Source organism: Diabrotica virgifera, chromosome 9 (assembly GCF_917563875.1).
Source record: "Diabrotica virgifera virgifera chromosome 9, PGI_DIABVI_V3a".
NCBI classification, from domain to species: Eukaryota; Metazoa; Arthropoda; class Insecta; order Coleoptera; family Chrysomelidae; genus Diabrotica; species Diabrotica virgifera.
This window is the reverse complement of record NC_065451.1, coordinates 64229296-64250793: the sequence shown is the minus strand read 5'-3', so window position 1 is coordinate 64250793 and position 21498 is coordinate 64229296. Positions and strand designations below refer to the sequence as shown.

The following is a 21498-nucleotide window of genomic DNA, read 5'->3' as shown; positions in this document are numbered from 1 at the left end:
TTCTTAATTTTATGTGCATAAAACAATATCTGAGGTAAGTATCAATAATTTTTTAATGCTTTAATTACCTTTGACGTTCAAATTATCTAGAGAATATAAATTTAGTATTTAATTTTTGTGCGTTTTTGGGTAAATCTGATGTTAAAATATCGTGTTGGAGTTAGGCAATTTTCATTTTATATTTACTTAGTTTGGATAGGAGATAGGCCATTATAGTTTCGATGATAAACCACATAGGTACCTACCTTTAATATTTTTTTCCCTATAATAACATTCTGAATTTTTGCTTAGCTAGGTACATAAAAGTATACTTTCTAATTAACGCTGTATATTTCAGAATGAATCCGCAATCCCGTGCGATGAAAATGCTTTTATTGGCTAAGCAAAACATCCAGGAAAAGCCCAACAGACAAAGCGATGCCGAAAGCGATGTAACAAGAGATTTGTTAACATTTTGTGATACTTTTGATCAAGATAAGGATTTATCTACACTCTTAACTGATAGTACTAATCTAGCAAGCTCCTCAGCATCTAATCACCACTTATTAGCTGACGAAAATTTAATTACTGATGATGATTTACTCACCCTAGCTGAAGAAAAAGTTGCTAACCTGAATTTTATCTCCTCAAATTTTCCTGAAGATGAAATGGTGAAGAAGTGCCAACCTCCATTTTGGAAGAAGAAGTTATTGAAGCTTCTTCTAGTCGTTCAGATAAATCTTATGAACCCAGTGAAAATGAAACAAGTTCAAGTGAAAATGAAAATGAAGTAGTAGAAGAGCTACAAAATAACACTCCAATGCAAACCCCTTCACGGATACGCAGAAAGAGACGTCATGTAGATCAAAAGGAATGGAAGAAAAATAGAAATAAGATTTTGAGACAAGAAGGAAAGGAATATTTTGGAAAACAAAAGCAAGAAGAAAAATGGAATTATGATATTTAAAAAAAAGCAAAAGCTATAGGACCGAGATGAAAATGCAGTGGTAAATCAGTAATGAATAATGGGAAATCAGTAATGAAGTGCAATGAGATAACAGAAGATCAAAGAACAGAAATTTTTACAAGATTTTGGAATTTTTTGTGGAACGAAAAACAATTGTTTCTAAGGACGCTGGTTGAAAAGAAAAGTACTTCAAGAGCTAGGGATCGAAAAATAGAGAACGAGTCAAGAAGGGAATTTTCCTATATATATTTTCTTCAAACAACATCCAAGATAAGAGTGTGCAAAACAATGTTTTGCAATACTCTTTCAGTTGCACCAAGAACTGTTGCACATTGGTTGATTGAAAAAAATAAATCACAACACACTGCAAATGATTTGGTGGATTATGACCTTAATGATACGCGTGATAATAATTCCTCCCAAATAGTTATTCCTAGAAAAGCGAAAATCGACAAACAAAAAGAAAATTTTTGCAATTTCTTTACAGTTCTTCCAAAACTAGAGTCACATTATTGTCGAAAGAGCACAAAGAAATTATACCTTGAAAGATCTTGGCAAACAAAAATGGAATTATACCGGTTTTATAAGAATGACTGGTGTACAAAAAACGATTCACAACCGCTATCTATTGCAGCATTTAATAACAGTTTCGACGATTTTAATTTAGCACTTTTTTCACCTAAAAAGGACGAATGTGATACGTGTGTGGGTTACAAGACTGGTAATATTGACGAAGCTACCTATCAAGAACATCAGAAGAAAAAGGAGGAGGCACGAAAGGAAAAAGAGGTTGACAAAACAAAAGAAGATGTAAAAGTTTTTTCAATGGATTTGCAATCAGTTCTACTGAGTCCAAAATCTAATGTCAGCGCTCTATATTATAAAACAAAATTAATAGTCCATAATTTTACAATTATGGACATTAAATCCTTGGATGGATATTGTTTCCTCTGGCATGAGGGTCATGCTGGACTAACTGCCAACACATTTGCTACCATCATTTACAAGTTTTTAGAGACTAATATTATACCCCAAAAAAACTCTACTAGTAAAGTCATTTTGTACAGTGATGGCTGCACTGGACAAAACAGAAATGCAATTCTTGCCAATGCACTTTTCAACTTTGCACAAAAGCATGGGATTACAATTGAGCAAAAATTTTTAGAAAAAGGGCATACGCAAATGGAGTGCGATTCAATGCACTCCACAATCGAGCGAAAACTAAAAAACCGAGTCATAAATGTCCCAGCAGACTATGTCAATATTTGTCAAACTGCTCGTATAAATCCGAAACCCTACGTGGTGGAGTACTTGGATCATACATATTTCAAAAACTTTCAAGAAGTTCAATACATTAGTTCCATCCGTCCTGGTAGATCGTCAGGTGATCCTACTGTAACAAACATTAGAGCACTTCAGTATAATGAACACGGAATTCTCTTTAAAATCAGGCATACAGAAGAATGGATGCCTTTGCCTTACAGAATCACGAAAAAAGATAAAAAAATCTGGAATTTAGAAGAGTTGCCGTTAATGTATCCGACTCCAATACCAATTAAATCGGAAAAATTTCAACACTTAATGGACCTTAAATCGTCAATTCCTAAGGACTTTCATTTTTTTTATGATAACTTACCACATTTGTAAAATGCCTCTTTCTTTTTGTCTTTTGTCTTGTGTTGCCGTCTTTAAATTTTTTTTATACTTAAGTTGCACAATTAATTAGATTATTGCCTATCTCCTGATGCCAACCCATGCTCAGGGAACGCATATTACCTAACTCCCAATTTTTCAAGAATAAAGCCTATTTTTGACAAGAGCAAGTATTTTCTATGTTGTAGCATTAAACAAAATAAAATATTTTGGAAACTTAGGCCGACGATAAAGGTATAAGTACACTGCGCGTCATTAAAAAGAGGCCACCTAAAATTTTTGGCATTTTTTAATTTTTACAAATCATACCAGAAAGTGATTGTCATTAGATGTTTGTGTAATATTTAAGAATATGTTCTAAAGCAGTATGCAATCATTTTTTAAATAAAAAATGTCAAAAAAAGTAACTTTTTCCAAAAGAATGATTTTATTGAAAAATAAAAGAAATTAACATTGTACATTTTTTCTGTTTTATTTATAAAAATTACAATTAACTCGTGATTATTAATACTGTGTATTACCACCTCTATTGTGAATTACACTCCTCATTCGATTTGGCATTGAATTAATCAAATTCTGGATGTCGTTTTGAGGAAAAGCTTCCCATTCTTCCATGAGCGCCAACCGAAGCTGCTCACGATTTATTGGAGCAGGTATTCTGTTTCTTACCCTTCGTTTGAGTTGGTCAGAAACATGTTCAATCGGGTTCAAATCTGGAATTTGAGCCGGAAAGTTCATTTTTGGCACACCCACAGTTTCCAGGTATTGCGATACCATCCTGGCTACGTGTGGCCGCGCGTTGTCTTGCATAAAAATAAACTTTTCGCCGACAAACCCAGCAAAAGGCATTACATGCTCATCTAAAATTTCGGTAATGTATCGGTGAGCATTCAACGCTCCTCTATCAATAAATACGAGATCAGTACGGCCTTCGAATGAAATGCCTGCCCAAAACATTACCGAACCTCCTCCAAAAGCAACACGTACTCGTCGAACACAAGCAGCATATCGTTCCCCACGTCTTCTGTATGTTTTGATACGACCATCTGAGCCATAAAGAACCATCCTAGACTCATCACTAAACAAAACATTTTTCCAATATTCTATCGTCCAATGCTCGTGGTCTCTAGCAAACTGTAGTCGGCGTTGTCGATGTGCTGCTGTTAACAAAGGTCCTGTTGCTGGACAGCGAGCCCTTAGACCAAATTCCCTCAACGTTCTTCTCACGGTAGAAGTGCGTAATGTCCATCCGTGAGCATTTTGAAAACTTTTTTCGATTACTCTAGCCGTAAAGAACTGATTTTGCAAAGAAGTGCGTTGTAAAGAACGGTCTTCTCTGGCCGTCGTGATTCTTCTCAGGCCTGATCCTGGTCGTCATTCGTGAGATCCAGTCTCTACGAATCGTTGGTAAGTTTTTTGGACCATACAACAACTAACTCCAAGCTGTCTGGCCACTTCTCTTTGGCTTATTCCATTACCAATTAAAGTAACAATTTGAACAGCTCTAGCAAATTTCTCAGCCATAGTTTTAAATTTAAAAATTGCACAAGTTTACTCTTACAACAACTGTACTCTAGTGAAAGGTTTGTGAAAAACAAAATAGCCATATTTCAAGAAAAATAAGGTACAAACAACACATGCATTATCCGAAGTCGTAAAACTGATATCAATTTTGCAAACTTATTACCCTTAATTGACCTGTCGGCACCGTTTGTCGGTACCTAAAAGACGCTAAAAGTGTTTCTGCATTGTGGAAATTTAGTTACAATAGAATAAATTGTATAAACTTAAAGTTATTGAAAAATTCTTACAAAATTCTAGGTGGCCTCTTTTTCGTGACGCGCAGTGTATAATAATTGCATTTGTATCGACAATTTAGGTTTCAAGGTTAACTGCCTTTTACCTCATGCGAACGAAAGCGAAAGCGAATGGCCAATAATGTGATTTTATAACACAGGTTATGCTTATGCGGGAACGATGGTCGGCCGGCATTTTTACACACAGGGTTCATCGTTCCTTAGCGAAGGAATGACTTTACAGCGTGTAAGTAGGTATCTTCTATATAAATTCAGCATTTAATAATTTTTAGCATCAGTTCTTCTACATTATTAGCAAGATGCCAAAACGTAACGGAGTACAAAACATAAAAGCGAAAAAACAAAAAGTAGAAAAAGTTTCGGTGCTGGAGCAACTGTTGAATAAACCACAAGCTGTAAGTATTAATTTTTAAATTATGTAAGATTTATTAGTGTTGAAACAAAGGTTGAACCTTGCAAAATGGACACAAGTCCGGTTTTATTTTTTTTTCTGGTATATCAAGGGGTGCTTATTATAAGACTAACTTTTTTTGAAAAAATTTCGCCCCGGAACCCCCGTTTTCACGCCTTTAAAGGGGTTAATTTGTGGTTTTTGCGGAACGTAGCCCTTCCTCTACCTTTTACAAAAAATTTCTTTTATAGAAATATGAAGAGGACTATATTTTCTACGATTCATTTCCCGACAGCATCTGTCTATCATCCACCGTTTAGCGGGGGTGGCGCCCCAAAGTTGACAAGTTTTTAAAAAAGATGTTTTTAAAAAATATATATTTTTCCCTAACTAACGGAAATTAAGAAGAAATCCTGCGGCAATTATTCACAAATAATTGATTGATTTTTTGGTATAGGTTTCACTTAAGGGTAATTGCCCTTTTTTTAATTACAGGGTGTTACATTTTAAAAAACCCCTTTTTATACCATCTGGACCGTTTATGCTAGAGTAAAAATACTTTCAGCGATTACCCATGTACTGGTGCTATTTACAAATTTGTATAATGCACCCCCATTTTTTCCCCGGAACCACCCCAAAAAAAAAGAAGAATTAATAAATAAAGTGATTTTCTTGGAATCCTTCACACACAATGCCCTTTATTAATATGCTTCATATATCCTTTTGTGCACGTTATTATTACCCATGCATGGACACCAAAAGCGATTTCCTAGTGCAACCCATGTAGCCAAAATAATAAATAAAATGGGGGGTTGAAATTTTTTTTTTTTGTTTTTTTGCTTTTTGATCCATATGGCCATATGCTTCATCAATAGTGCTTTTCAAAAATATATATGGTTATTGCAACATCCCTGCGGAAACCACCCCTATCCTTAAAAATATACTGCAAAAACTACCCCTATCCCTTGGCGAGCATGTTTTTACGATTTTCTCATTACCTATGCATTATTTTAAAACAAAACTTATACAAGGTTAAAGACCATTATTTACTCTAAAATTAGGTCTTATTCATTTTTTTCGTATAAGCAACCGTTACGGCACAGTGGCGCCGTAAACCTCATATATGCTTTGCTGGGCTCCAGATTTTGTTTTTTTTTTTTCGTCATCTGTTCGTTTTATTGATAAAGTACTTATGTAAAATAAAACAACACAGTGTAACCTACAAATTATGACTTATGCACATTTTACAAGCTTTGCGCCCCAAAGCCACAGTGGTGGCCCAAAATCAATTTTTGCATATTTTCGCAACCTACACGCATTTTATTGCATTAATGCTACCTTAATAGCACAATATTTACCCTTAGGTGGTCGCTAAGCAGTGGCGGATTCAGGAAGGGCTGATGGGGCGGTCACCCCCCCTTTCAAACCAAGTGATATTATATTTAAAGATTATAAAAATATTCATTTATTTTTATAGAAATACTTATACATATTATATTATTATTTTTATAAGAATAGCGTACTTTTTATGCTTTAGCGACAGTGACGGATCCAGCATAGTTAAGAGGGGGGTGCCAATTGGCTAAATTTCTATAAAAATAAATGAATATTTTTATAATCTTTGAATATAATATCACTTGGTTTGAGAGGGGGGAGGTGATCACCCCCATCACCCCTCCCTGGATCCGCCACTGCTTAGCGACCACTTAAAGGTAAATATTGTGCTATTAATGTAGCATTATTGCAATAAAATGCGTGTAGGTGGCGAAAATATGCAAAAATTTATTTTGGGCCACCACTGTGGCTTTGAGGCGCAAAGTTTGTAAAATGTGCATAGGTCATAATTTGTAGATTACACTGTGTTCTTTTATTTTACATAAGTACTTTATCAATAAAACGAACAGATGACGAAAAAAAACAAAAACTGGAGCCCGCCAAAGCATATATGAGGTTTACGGCTCCACTGTGCCGTAACGGTTGCTTATACGAAAAAAATGAATAAGACCTAATTTTTAGAGTAAATAGTGGTCTTTAACCTTGTATAAGTTTTGTTTAAAAATAATGCATAGGTAATGAGAAAAACGTAAAAACATCCTCGCCAAGGGATAGGGGTAGTTTCTGCAGTATATTTTCAAGGATAGGGGTGGTTTCCGCAGGGATGTTGCAATAACCATATATATTTTTGAGAAGCACTATTGATGAAGCATATGCCCATATGGATCAAAAAGCAAAAAACAAAAAAAATTTCAACCCCCCATTTTATTTATTTTTTTCTTGGCTATAGGGGTTGCGCTAGGAAATCGCTTTTAGTGTCCATGCATGGGTAATAATAACGTGCACAAAATTATATATGAAGCATATTAATAAAGGGCATTGTGTGTGAAGGATTCCAAGAAAATCACTTTATTTATTAATTCTTCTTTTTTTGGGGTGGTTCCGGGGAAAAATGGGGGTGAATTATACAAATTTGTAAATAGCACCAGTACATGGGTAATCGCTAAAAGTCTTTTTACTCTAGCATTAACGGTTCAGATGGTATAAAAAGGGGCTTTTAAAATGTAACACCCTGTAATTAAAAATAGGGCAATTATCCTTAAGTGAAACCTATACCAAAAAATCAGTCACTTATTTGTGAATAATTGCCGCAGGATTTCTCCTTAATTTCCGTTACAGTTAAGCCTGGGTTTCCTCGAAAGCGGCACTGACAAACAGCGACCGTAGCACTGCGATGAATTACGTCAGATTACGGTGAAAAATTCAAGGTTCTTCACTGGGGCAATGGAATGTGCAAGCTCAGCAAGCGGTGGCTTCCAACGCATCCTTGGAAACCAACGCTATTATTTTGCATGGTACAGTTTTTTATGATGTCATTCATCGCAGTGTTACGATCGGAGGTTGTCTGCACCGCTTTAGGGAAAAATATACAGGGTGTCCCGAAAAGATTGGTCATAAATTATACCTCACATTCTGGGGTCTAAAATAGTTCGATTGAACCTAACTTACCTTAGTACAAATGTGCTCATAAAAAAAGTTACAGCCCTTTGAAGTTACAAAATGAAAATCGATTTTTTTCAATATATCGAAAACTATTAGAGATTTTTTATTGAAAATGGACATGGGGCATGCTTATGGCAGGAACATCTTAAAACAAAATTATAGTGAAATTTGTCCACCCCATAAAAATTTTATGGGGGTTTTGTTCCCTTAAACCCCCCCAAACTTTTGTGTACGTTCCAATTAATTCATTATTGTGGTACCATTAGTTAAACACAACGTTTTTAAAACTTTTTTGCCTCTTGTTATTTTTTAGATAAGCCAGTTTTTATCGGGATGCGGCTTCTTTTTTAATATGTTTACATAAAAATTTTATGGGGGTTTTGTTCCTTTAAACCCCCCAAATGCACTTAGCTTCCATTCGTCGTGGTAGTCAGACGTGCGTAGGAAAGAAGCTTGTTTTTTAAAACCGGTGTCTATAAATTAGATATTTAAATAAATATTTTGTGAACTTTAAAAGTAAATTAATTACACCAAATAAAAAAGCGAAATCGGAATAAAAACATTAAAAAGTTATGAGTGCAGTTAGCGGGGGCGACGCCCCCGATAAAAATGTTTTAGAAACACAAATGGATACAGAACATGCAACATCTTCAAAGGAGGAGCTATTAGGATTCCAAAATCTTGTTCCAGTTACACAGATAAGTACCACAAAACTTGTTAATAATAAACCCATTATCGATAATGACTTTGCTAATGTACACACTTCAATAACAAATAACATTAACAAAGAAGTAGGAATAAAAAGGGAGGAATTTCTTTACCGACAAAACGACCTAGGACCTTTTTACGCGTATTTAGAAAATAATTCACCCGATTTTAAAGGCAGATTAAACGCGTTAAGGATAGGTGACATTATTATCACAAATTTTAAAGAAATTGATGAAAAAATTGTAAGCATTGATGCAGTAGGAAGAAATAAAATACGTATAAAATTTAAAGATTATAAATCGGCTAACTATATCATATCTAAAAAAAATGAAGCAATATTTATAAAAAATAATCTAGACATATACATTCCTAAGTTTCTTTTAGTTAGACAGGGCGTAATAAAAGATATTTCCACAGAATTTTCAGTAGAGTATGTTAAAAACAGAATAAAAATGTACGATTTACACTGTAAATTTGAAGTCCTTCAAGTCACAAGATTAAATCGAAGACAAGTAGATGAAAACGGTACTCAATACATTCCAACAAAAACATGCGTAGTTAGTTTTAAGTCACAAGTACTACCAAAATATATAACAATCAACAAGGTACTAAAGGAAGTCGAACCATACAAACAAAAGGTGCTATTATGCTTTAATTGTCTTCGATTTGGACATACAGGTGGGCAGTGTAAGAGCAAGGCTAGGTGCGATAAATGTCAAGAATCCCACAACTCAAAAGATTGTAAAAAGACCGATCTCACTCCAAAATGTTTTAACTGTTCGGGGGATCATTTTACTACAAATTTAAGCGCGTGTCAAGAATTTCAGCGTCAAAAACTTATTAAAGACGCTATGTCTTCCAATAATATTAGTTATCAAGACGCAAACAAACAGTTCCCCAGAAACTCCTATGCAAAAGTAACATCCATAAATACGGAACAAACTACAAACCTCTCCTGCCTCAAAACTTTCCCTCCATTAAATCCCAATAATTATACACCCACCCAATTCCCATCAAATCCAATTAACAAAATGTCAACTAATAATATATTCTACAATAATAATTCAAATAGTACAAATTCTCGAACATTCAAAAGACAGAGACCAAATAGTCCAGATCCAACATTAATTTTGCATAATGAAATTATATCTTCCCCTAGATCTCAATTACCTACGGGAGGAATATTAGACAGCATTAACTATAAGGGAAATATTAATAATAATCCAGTTGCATCTCCTTCAGACTTGAGCATGATAAATTCAATATTAGAATTAGTTATAGAAATTGTCACAAAAGTTTTAGTAACAAAAAGTATAAACATAAATAAGGAAGAACTCGAAAACTTAGTCAAATTAACTATAAATGGAAACACGTCATCACATTCTCAGACCACAACCATGCAATAAATATCCTTCAATGGAACTGCCGCTCGGCAGTTTCTAATAAAAATAACTTAGAATATCTACTAGATAGGGGCAACTACTCCGTTGCACTTCTATCGGAAACATGGTTTAAAGCAGAAAAATACTATAATTTTAAAGGCTTCAACAATATTCGCTGTGACCGGGACGACGGGTACGGCGGCTCTGCCATTTTATTAAAATCAGACTTAATATACCAAGAAGTCTCAATTCCAACTACAATCAACTTTGAACATACTTGTATCTCGGTAAATTTTCCATATATACATAAAAAAATTTACTTTGTTTCAGTATACCTTAAACCGAGAACTAGAATATCATTACAACAGTGGATTAACTTTTTGGAACAAATTCCAAAACCATTCATAATGGGGGGCGACTTTAACGCACATAGTTTGGCATGGAACGATGGATATGACGATATCTATGGCAAAATTCTTTTGGAAGCTATCGAACAATGCAACCTAGTAATTATAAACGACGGATCACCTACATTAGCAAACAATAAGAAGTCAGCTGTAGACTTGACCCTCTGTACACAGGATCTGACACAACTAATTACGTGGTGTACTTTAGAAGAACCTTATGGCTCTAATCACTTACCAATACACATACAATTTGGAAGGAATATCCCACCTGCGCAAATTAAACAGACAAAACATAATATATGGAGACTCAAGGCTGCTAATTGGGATGTATACACCGCTACCCTTGAAGCAACAGAACCAAAATCATCACTAATGGGCATTATCGACAATATTAACAAAGCTGCCGACAAAGCAATTCCGTTACGAAAATCAAACGCACAAAATAGAAATCATTGCTCAAAGGACTGGTGGAACGAAACCTGTAACATAGCTGCTAAAGCAAGAAAACAAGCTTTCTTAACCTACACACAGGCTCCAAATCTTAATAATCTAACAGAATATAAAAGACTTGATGCAGTAGCTAAAAAAACTTTTAAAGAAACTAAGAAAAAAAGTTGGATAAATTACTGCCAAAATCTAAATCAAAATACACCAATTAAAGAAGTGTGGAACAAAGTAAACCGATATAAAAACCGAAAACAAGCGAATAAACCCCTAATGGACCCCAAAGAAGACTGGATAAGCGAATTCCACACAAAAATCTCACCTCCATGGGTCGAAAACAACATTACTCAACAAATAGCTACTGTAAATAGGAACACTTCTTTCCTACAATCGTTATTTCAATTATGGGAACTCGATCATTGCATTAAATCAACAAATAATAAATCTCCCGGGGCGGATAACATTTCATATAATATGTTGCATAAAATGCCCTTAGACCATAAGAAAGCCCTGTTGGAATTGTTCAATTCGATTTGGATAAATAGGATTCCTTTTCCACCGATGTGGAAAGAATACATCATAGTACCTATCAAAAAACCTGGAAAACAGAATGGAAATGCAGATTCATATAGACCCATAGCTTTATCATCGTGTATATTTAAAACCATGGAAAGAATGATAAAGAACAGGCTTGAATATTGGCTAGAAAATGAAAAAATATTACCTGACTCACAATATGCTTTTAGAAAGGGAAGATCTTCCTTGGAACCCCTAACGATACTAGTAAATGACATCTATCTAGGATTCACACACAAATACAGCACTTTGGCCACATTTTTGGATATAACTTCAGCATATGATAATGTTCAAATAAATATACTAGAAGAGAAGCTCATCAATATTGGTCTACCAACCTCCTTTGCCAACTTCATAAAATCAGCTTACTCTAATCGATCAGTTTCCTTAAAGATAAATCAAGAAATTTCGGAATCAAGAATATGTAGATCTGGATTACCACAAGGTAGTATCCTGAGCCCAATCCTCTACAGCCTGTACACAATGGATATAGAAAATGTTATATCACAAAAGTCTAAAATTATTCAATACGCTGATGATGTTGTTATTTACACCAGTAGCAAATCAGAGGACAAATGTATAGAAAATATCAACACTGAATTTATAAAAATCCAAAAATACCTAGACAACATGGGACTTTCCATATCCGAGTCCAAAACCAATATATGTATTTTCTCTAGAAACAGAAACAACTATCAAAGACAATTAACAATAGGAAAATATAAACTCTGTATTAGTAACTCTGTAAAATATCTTGGTCTGCATCTAGATAGAAAACTATTATGGAAGGACTGTATCCACCAAATTATCAAAAAAACAAGTAATTCTATAAATATCCTAAGAGCGTTTTGTAGAGCAAAGTGGGGAGCAGACCCAAATACGGCTTTACTATTCTACAAAACAATGGTACGATCAATAATGGATTATGGAAGTCAACTCTATGGAACAGCAGCAGATACACATCTAAATAAAATCGAGATACAACAAAATAAATGCTTAAGAGTTTGCCTGGGATATCTTAAGTCAACGCCCATAAACATTATACAAGCTGAAGCCGTGGAACCTCCTCTTAAACTAAGAAGACAACTATTGAGCAGAAAATTCATGATAAAAACCATTTCAAAAAAAACTTCTTACCTCAATAGTGTACAGTCACTAACAGTTCAAGTTTTGACCCATAGATACTGGCACTTCAAGAAAACCCCCCTCATAGTAGAATCTTTCTCAGAAATAGCTGACATTACAGATATACTCTATTCCAACCAACTCCCTCCAGTTTTAATTTACTCACCTGAACAAATTTTTTCACGTGAAATTAGAACCTACTATTTTGAAAGTGAAGAAGTAGCAAGTATCAATCAAACAAAGTTCAACGAAACAAAAAACAAATACTGGCCAAACTATGATTCTATATTCACTGATGGATCAAAGTCAAAAGAATATACCAGTTGTGCCTTTTACCATTTTGAGGAAAATACTGACAAAAAATTTATTTTACCAAAGGAAGCTTCCATATACACTGCAGAACTAACAGCAATAGTGCAAGCTATGAAATACGTACTCGGCTCTAACCACGACAAATTTATAATATGTACGGACAGCAAAAGTGCAGTAGATAAACTTAAAAATGTTAAAATAAATAGATCAGTTAATCATATTGAAGCAAAAATCTTGTATTTACATAATGAGATACACATCAAGAATAAAGTCGTCATATATCTATGGGTAAAGGGACACGCAGGCATAACAGGTAATGAAATGGTGGATGTCTTAGCAAAAACAGCTCCAACATCAGGAGAAGAACTAAATCTTAAACTACCCCCGTCCGATTTATTCTTAAATCAAAGGAACAAAATAAATGAGATGTGGCAAAACCTATACAGTGCATCAACAACTGGAACAAACTTTTGTAAACACCAGCCAAGGATCCCCAGAAAACCATGGTTTCACAAAATACCAAACAGAAACTTTGTCGCCACAATAAATCGAATACGTGCAAACCATGCACTAACACCTTATTATAAGCACAAAATAAAAATTACAGACGATCCACTGTGTAGTTGTGGTAAAATGGGTACATTGGTACATGTTTTACTTGAATGTCCAATAAATATTGTAAACATTAATAATCTATATAAAAACTTAATTCACTACAAGATAAACCTTCCAATAGACCTAAATTGTATTATTTTTTCAGGAAATAATAATATACTTTATGTACTTCATCAACACATCATAAACTGTAAACTAAAATTGTAAAATTACTAACCAATTTTGTAAGCAATTCTGCAAAACAAACTAAATGTAAAGCATTAAAGGAAAAAAAAAAGGTGAATACAAAAAAAATAAAAAAAAAATAATAAAAAAAATAAACCAAGTAAAAAAAATGAACCAATTAAAAAAAAAACCAAAAAAAAAAAAAAAAAAAAAAAAAAAACAAAAAAAAAAAAAAAAAAAAACAAAAAAAAAAAAAAAAAAAAAAAAAAAACAAAAAAAAAAGAAAACAAAAAAAAAAAAAACATACACACAAAGAGGGCTAAAACCTCCGCGGCGTTGAACCGGGTTGATGCTCTAGCGCGGAAGGAAAAAAAATTAAACACCTTACACTTTACTAATGCTACATATTACTAACAAAACAAATGAATACATCATGCTCAAGTTTGATACTATGAAACAATTTACACAAACTATTTATACAATCTAACATAGTCTGGCTAATTGGTCCTCACCAAAGCCATAAATTCCACGAAAAAAAAAAAAAAAACCCCCCAAATGTTTATGTACGTTCCAATTAAACTATTATTGTGGTACCGTTAGGTAAACACAGTGTTTTTACAACTTTTTTGTCTCTTAGTCTTTTTTTGATAATTCACCTTTTATCGAGATGTGGCTTCTTTTTCAAAATATACCTAATAATGTAAATTATAAATAAATTTTCAGGTTACTAACAGCTCTCTATAATCGTACTTAACCATATACAAATATGTGGTGGATTCCATAAATATTCAACATATCTCGATAAACACTGGCTTATCGAAAAAGTACTAAGAAGCAAAAAAGTTTTAGAAACATTGTGTTTACCTAATAGTGTAACAATAATAATTTAATTGGAACGTACACAAAAGTTTGGGGGGGTTTAAGGGAAGAAAAACCCCATAGAATTTTTGTGGAGTGCACAAATTTCACTTTAATTTTTTTTTAAGATGTTGCTATTATAAGAATGCCGCATGTCAATTTTAAATAAAAAATCTTTTGCAGTTTTCGATATATGAAAAAAAATCGATTTTCAGTTTGTAACTTCAAAGGGCTGTAACTTTTTTTGTGTGCACTATTGTATATAGGTAAGTGATGTTCAATCAACCTATTTTTGACCCCAGAATCTGTGGTATAATTTATGACCAATCTTTTCGGGACACCCTGTATATTTTTTAAAAACATCTTTTTAAAAAACTTGTCAACTTTGGGGCGCCACCCCCGCTAAACGGTGGATGATAGACATATGCTGTCGGGAAATAAATCGTAGAAAATATAGTCCTCTTCATATTTCTATAAAAAAAAATTTTGTAAAAGGTACAGGAAGGGCTACGTTCCGCAAAAACCACAAATTACCCCCTTTAAAGGGGTGAAGAGGGGGTTCCGGGGCGAAGTTTTTTCAGAAAAAGTTAGTGTTATAATAAGCACTTCTTGATATAACAGAAAAAAAAATAAAACCGGACTTGTGTCCATTTTGCAAGGTTCAACCTCTGTTTCCTACACTATATTGTTTTTACTAATTATTTAGGAACTTTATTAAATTATTTTAGTATTTTGTTGGCATGGATTTCAGTCACAATTGTTGGTGAAAAACATACATTTTTTTAAGGGGAACTTCCCGTTTTAGTTTATACCTTTCTTAATTACTTACTGATTGGATTTTTCACCAACAATTGTGACTTAATTTCATATAAATATTGTACTAAAATTAAACATATCACATGAAAACAGTTCCAGAACATTGTAGAATTTGTTTTTATTTTATTGCAGTATTTGTAGTATTTAATTTCTTTGTTTTCTAACCATTTCATTTAAACCTGTTTCACATTTTTATATTCTATATGAGGCTAGAGTGACCTGATATTTACATTACTTGATATAATCAAAGAAAATGATTAGAATAACTAAAACAATCGGATATTGTTCTGATAATTCTCTTTGATTATGTCAGCGGTTCTCAATCTGTGGTACATGTACCACTGGTGGTACATTTCATTTTTTGAGGTGGTACACAAAACCCAAAAACAGCCAAAATCAGCACCACTATTATAGTTAATTAGATCACCTAGTTACATATGTATTTCAGTTAGGTGGTACCAAAAATAATAAAAAGTATTTGGTGGTACATGACACAAAAAGATTGAGAACCGCTGGATTATGTCAAGTAATATACATATCAGGACTCTCATGGTCTCATATATCTTACTATTTTGAAATATAAATTCTTATACTGTAATTTTGTTTTAGGTTGACCTGACTCTGGAAAACCAGGATCTGCTGGACCTTTTTGGACTGTTTGACGTGGAAGCATCCTCCTCCACTTCACCAATTCCAGCCACGGCAACTAGAGCCTCAGCAACTCCAGCCGCAGCAACTAGAGCCTCAGCAACTCCAAATTCAGAAACCTCGGTCTGTTTCAATTATAAAAAACATGGAAATTACCGACCAACAAATTAATGTGAAATACCAAGAGACCTACTCCAATTTTCAGGATTGGGGTCTCCAATTTGACAAACTGAAAAAAATGGAGGATGAAAGAATTGAGAGAGAAATCAGAATAAGGGAAATAATTAAAGTTCCAAAGGAGCTGGAGCAAGAGCCAATAACGTTAAACCAAGAACAACAAAATTTCGAAAAAATATTTAATTTAGTTCACAAAAATTTGTTAAATATTAATTTTTATTTTAAATAAATTTATGTTATATATTATTTTGTTTTATTAATTAAGAAGTATTTCTCTTGATGCATTCCACATATTGTTCAACATCGTATAATATCTGGAATGCACTTTGTAAAGAAATAATATTGACTGCATTCCAAATATTACACAAGATCGCATAATATAGTCTGTTCGCTAAACTCAGACGCAACTTTCTAGATATTTTAGTCGGTAATTTTGCCAATTTTAGTAAAATTGGCAAAAAATAATTACTAAATAGTTAATAATCACTAAATAGTTAGTAATTTTGCCAATTTTTGCAAAATTGGCAAAAAACAAAAAAATTATCGACTAAAATATCTAGCCAGTTGCGTCTGAGTTTAGCGAACCGACTATATCTGGAATGTAAAGATTTATTCAGTGAAACAAGTATTATAAAATAAATCAGTTGCCAGTAGCGGCGTTATCTAAAAAAAAATCAAAAGAAATTAAATTGAAGAAATGTTTGAGATTTGTATCTTTTCAGATAATACAAGGTGAAATAGTTGTATTTAAATTAAAATTTGTAGTTACGTTATTTAAACTTTAAAAGGAATTAAATTAAATGAAGTAAAAGACAGACGTACTCTCAATCATTTAAGTGTACTTCCGACGACCGGTTTCGCTCTCTATAGGTTGCAGAACATCATTAGGTCAACGGTTACAAGTCACTTAATGCTACAAATAAAACCAGAGTTAGAACAATGTCTGGTTATAAAAGATGCTAAAGATCCATAAGATCAAGCCAATGTTGAACAACATACATAAAATAGTAAAAACAGCAGACAAATACATATGCATGTAAAAAGGGGGGCAGTAACAAACGTCCCCAAGCTTACAAACACATGCAGATGTATACTGTCAACAATCATGCAATTATAACGTGTCGTACTTACATTCGGATACAAGGAGCTATAACCTCATTATTCCATAACATGATGTTTCTGCGTAAGTTATGCTAACGGGATGTGGTGGAACAGACGGAGAATGTTACAAAGGTAAACAAGTTTATTGTATTTGGGATTTCTTGAGGGTGAAGAGATAGTTGTTGAGAGACAACCAACAAATCTGTGTCTATTCTTGTGTTTGTGAAGTAAAGTAGTGGATGTCATATATACAATTTTTTTAAAATGTTTACTGTTTACAAAAAATTTTTTGGAGGTTTTATTGGTTTTAAAGATTTATATTTTTACTTATTAAAGAATTTGTTTTTATTATTTTATTTATATTTATTAACAGAATTCTATTTATTAATGTGTGTGTTAGTGCAAGATTGACAACGTTTGAATACAGACGGGTAGAATGTGTATTATGTATGTTAGATGTGGAAACACATTCTACCCGTCTGTATCCAAACGTTGTCAATCTTGCACTAACACACACATTAATAAATAGAATTCTGTTAATAAATATAAATAAAATAATAAAAACAAATTCTTTAATAAGTAAAAATATAAATCTTTAAAACCAATAAAACCTCCAAAAAATTTTTTGTAAACAGTAAACATTTTAAAAAAATTGTATATATGACATCCACTACTTTACTTCACAAACACAAGAATAGACACAGATTTGTTGGTTGTCTCTCAACAACTATCTCTTCACCCTCAAGAAATCCCAAATACCATAAACTTGTTTACCTTTGTAACATTCTCCGTCTGTTCCACCATATCCCGTTAGCATAACTTAAGCAGAAACATCATGTTATGGAATAATGAGCTCCTTGTATCTGAATGTAAGTACGACACGTTATAATTGCATGATTGTTGACAGTATACATCTGCATGTGTTTGTAAGCTTGGGGACGTTTGTTACTGCCCCCCTTTTTACATGCATATGTATTTGTCTGCTGTTTTTACTATTTTATGTATGTTGTTCAACATTGGCTTGATCTTATGGATCTTTAGCATCTTTTATAACCAGACATTGTTCTAACTCTGGTTTTATTTGTAGCATTTAGTGACTTGTAACCGTTGACCTGATGATGCTCTGCAACCTATAGAGAGCGAAACCGGTCGTCGGAAGTACACAATTAAATGATTGAGAGTACGTCTGTCTTTTACTTCATTTAAAATGAACTCTCACATGCAACCCATTCAACATTGGAATTAAATTAATAAATGTTTGAGGTATAGATCATTCTCACATATGATTGCACTTTGTAACAAGATTCATTTTGAATTCAAACAGATATTATAATGTACTTGTCATGCACACACACACACACACACACACAGCGGTGCTATTAAAATTTGCAGTTATAAACACGTTATTTAAAAATATTTCTGATGGGTTAAATTGAAATATATTTGAGGAATAATTTGTCTATTTTCAGATTATACAGGTAAAAATGAGGTTGTCACAAACCTAGTTACTAAATTAAACTCACAACATGTGTAACTTTTCTAACTGAAACATCTGTAAGTTTAAAGTTACCTTGAACTCAACCTTCAGGTGACCTTATTGTGACGTTCAGGTGATCTTACTGTGACCTTCAGATAACTTTCCGTAATCTTCAACTTGTCCGACCTTGTCTGGAACCGGTCTAACCGGTTTTTGATCCTATTTGCATCACAGGTCACCTTTCTGTGACCTTAAACTTGTCCGACCTTGACAGGAACCGGTCTAACAGGTACGTGACCTCGAATAACCGGTTTCCCCCACCCTACTGTGCTCCAGGATTGGTATAGAATATCTACTTACAGAACAACTTGAATACCGTTATTCAATCGGATGTAATGGACCAGGAGATAGAAAAGTTGCATACAGTTTCACAAGACATACGTGAGAAATTCCTCAAAACACCAAAAATAAAGAAGAAATCGTGGATGACAAACGAGATTTTAGATATGATGGAAGAGAGGCGAAAGTCCAAAGATCAGGACATGCCATTATACAAAAGAATAGATAAAGAGATCAAAAAAGCAATCAGAATAGCTAAGGATACACGACTAAGAGAACAGTGTGCGGAAATTCAGTAATTGCAACATAAACACGATTCATTCAATATGCACAAAAAAGTTGAAGAAGCTGCAGGCTTATACAAACCTAGAAGAGTTGGGTGTTTGACAGATAACCAAGGCAAACCACTGTTAAGTGAGGAAAAAATATGTGGAAGTATTTTTTGCAGATGAAAGGCAGAATACCATTGAAGACTCTGAATGCCAAATAGGACACTCGATTACCATTGAAGAAGTCACGTCAGCTATTAAAACAACTAAAGATGGTAAAGCTGTAGACTGTAGGGCCTGACCAGTTTTATGTAGAATTCCTAAAACTTATGGATGAACAAGGAATAAAATGGATAACAACTGTATTCAACAAAATATACGTTACTGGAAAAATACCCCAAAGCTGGTTAAAGTCGACCTTCGTAACTTTACCCAAAAAAGTAAATGCCAAAACATGTGAAGACTACAGAACAATTAGCCTAATGAGCCACTTACTCAAAACGTTTCTGAAAGTGATACACGGCAGAATCAGAATATATAAAAAATGCGAAAAACAGATATCATGGACGCAGTTTGGATTCCGCGATGCCTTAGGCACCCGAGAGGCTCTATTCGCTGTCCAAGTGCTTAGACAAATATGCAGGGATGTTGACTGTGACGTGTATATTTGTTTTATCGACTACAAAAAGGGTTTTATAGAGTAAAACATGATAAACTCTTAAACATCTTGAAAGAAGCGGGAGTAGATGATAGAGACTTGAGAATCTTATATAATTTGTATTACAACCAAACTGCCAATATTAAAGTGGATGACCAATTGACAGAGGCAGTCTCCATAGATAGAGGAGTGAGGCAAGGATGCATCCTGTCCCCGGTGCTGTTTAATATATACTCTGAATGTATCTTCGACCAAGCGCTAGGAGAACTACAGGAAGGCGTATTAGTCAACGGAGTGCGTTTGAACAACATTAGATATGTCAACGACGCTGTAGTTTTTGCAGACAGTCTAAATGGTTTGCAAAGAATAATGTTGCGCATATCAGATATAAGTAGTAAATTAGTTTTAATGGGAAATAAAAATGGGAAGTAAAATACTACTGTAGTATTTTGTATTTTGACAACGAAACCCGATTTGGGCTTCGAAACATTAATAAAATCATTTTTTTGGAAAAATTGTCGATTATTTCCCATTAAAAATAATTTATTATAAAAATGCCACAAGAAAATAGCTTCAGAACAACATTAAGATATAAGTAGAGAATACGGACTTGATCTCAATACGAAAAAAAAACAAAGTACATGGTAGTCAGTAAGCGCGAAATATTAAATACACAGCTTTTAGTTAACCAACAACTCATTGACAGGGTCGACAGCTACACATACCTTGGTACCAACATAAACAGCCAGTGGGACCACTCAATTGAAATAAAACAACGCATAGGAAAAGCGAGATCAGCGTTCATAATGATGAAGTCTCTCTTTAGAAGCCACGATTTACGTCTTGCTACCAAAATCTCTATCATCAGATGCTATGTATTTTCTACGTTATTATACGGAGTAGAGGCCTGGACACTTTCCGAGGCTTCTTTGAGAAAACTCGAGGCATTCGAGATGTGATGTTACAGGCGCATTTTGAGAATTTCGTGGGTGGATCGTGTGACTAATGTTGAGGTTCTACGTAGAATAGGCGCAAGGAATGCGAGATTATTAATAAAATCCAAGAGCGCAAACTAGAATATCTTGGTTATGTTATGAGGAATGAACAGAGATATGGCTTGTTGCAACTCATTCTTCAAGGCAGGGTATTTGGAAAGAGAGGACCAGGGAGAAGAAGAATATCTTGGCTTCAAAACCTGAGAAAGTGGTTTAATACATCGACAACCGGACTATTCGGAATAGCAGCAAGCAAAGTTAGGATAGCCATGCTGATCGCCAACATCCGGAACGGATAGGCACCTTAAGAAGAAGAAGTTTTTTCTTTATACGGTACACAGTTGCCTTTGAAAGTTTAGAAATGGATGCTATGTTTCTGTTTGAGTGGTTAGTGTTGAATAATAGAGTCTTTATTTCTGCTATTTTCCTTGGTTAGATGTCTTTGGCTTTTCCCATGATGTTCTGGTACCACTAGACTAACGAACGTGCAATGTTTACTAAATTTACAAATAATAGTATAGTACTGTCAGAATATCACTAGAGAGCAATGGAAACTCAAAGTTTATTATAGGTAACTCCAAACAGCCAAGAATACAAAATAATATGCACACGAGTTACAAGC

The 21498-nt window shown here is 33.9% G+C and overlaps 1 protein-coding gene across 3 annotated transcripts; it reads left to right on the top strand.

The window, feature by feature from the left end:
* The first annotated feature begins 653 nt into the window (after window positions 1-653).
* LOC126891913 (uncharacterized) lies at window positions 654-16280 on the top strand. Of its 3 annotated transcripts, none has more exons than XR_007700615.1 (3): window positions 654-4642; window positions 4695-4811; window positions 15822-16280. XR_007700615.1 is itself a non-coding variant. In XM_050661257.1 (3 exons), the coding sequence occupies exons 1-3, from the start codon at window positions 4577-4579 to the stop codon at window positions 16029-16031; spliced, it is 393 nt and encodes a 130-aa protein (XP_050517214.1). In that variant the 5' UTR covers window positions 3105-4576; the 3' UTR covers window positions 16032-16280. The 3 variants fall into 3 exon arrangements, 1 of the variants encoding a protein (XP_050517214.1); XM_050661257.1 differs by having other exon boundaries at window positions 3105-4642; XR_007700614.1 differs by having other exon boundaries at window positions 654-4811.
* The last annotated feature ends 5218 nt before the right edge of the window (window positions 16281-21498 follow it).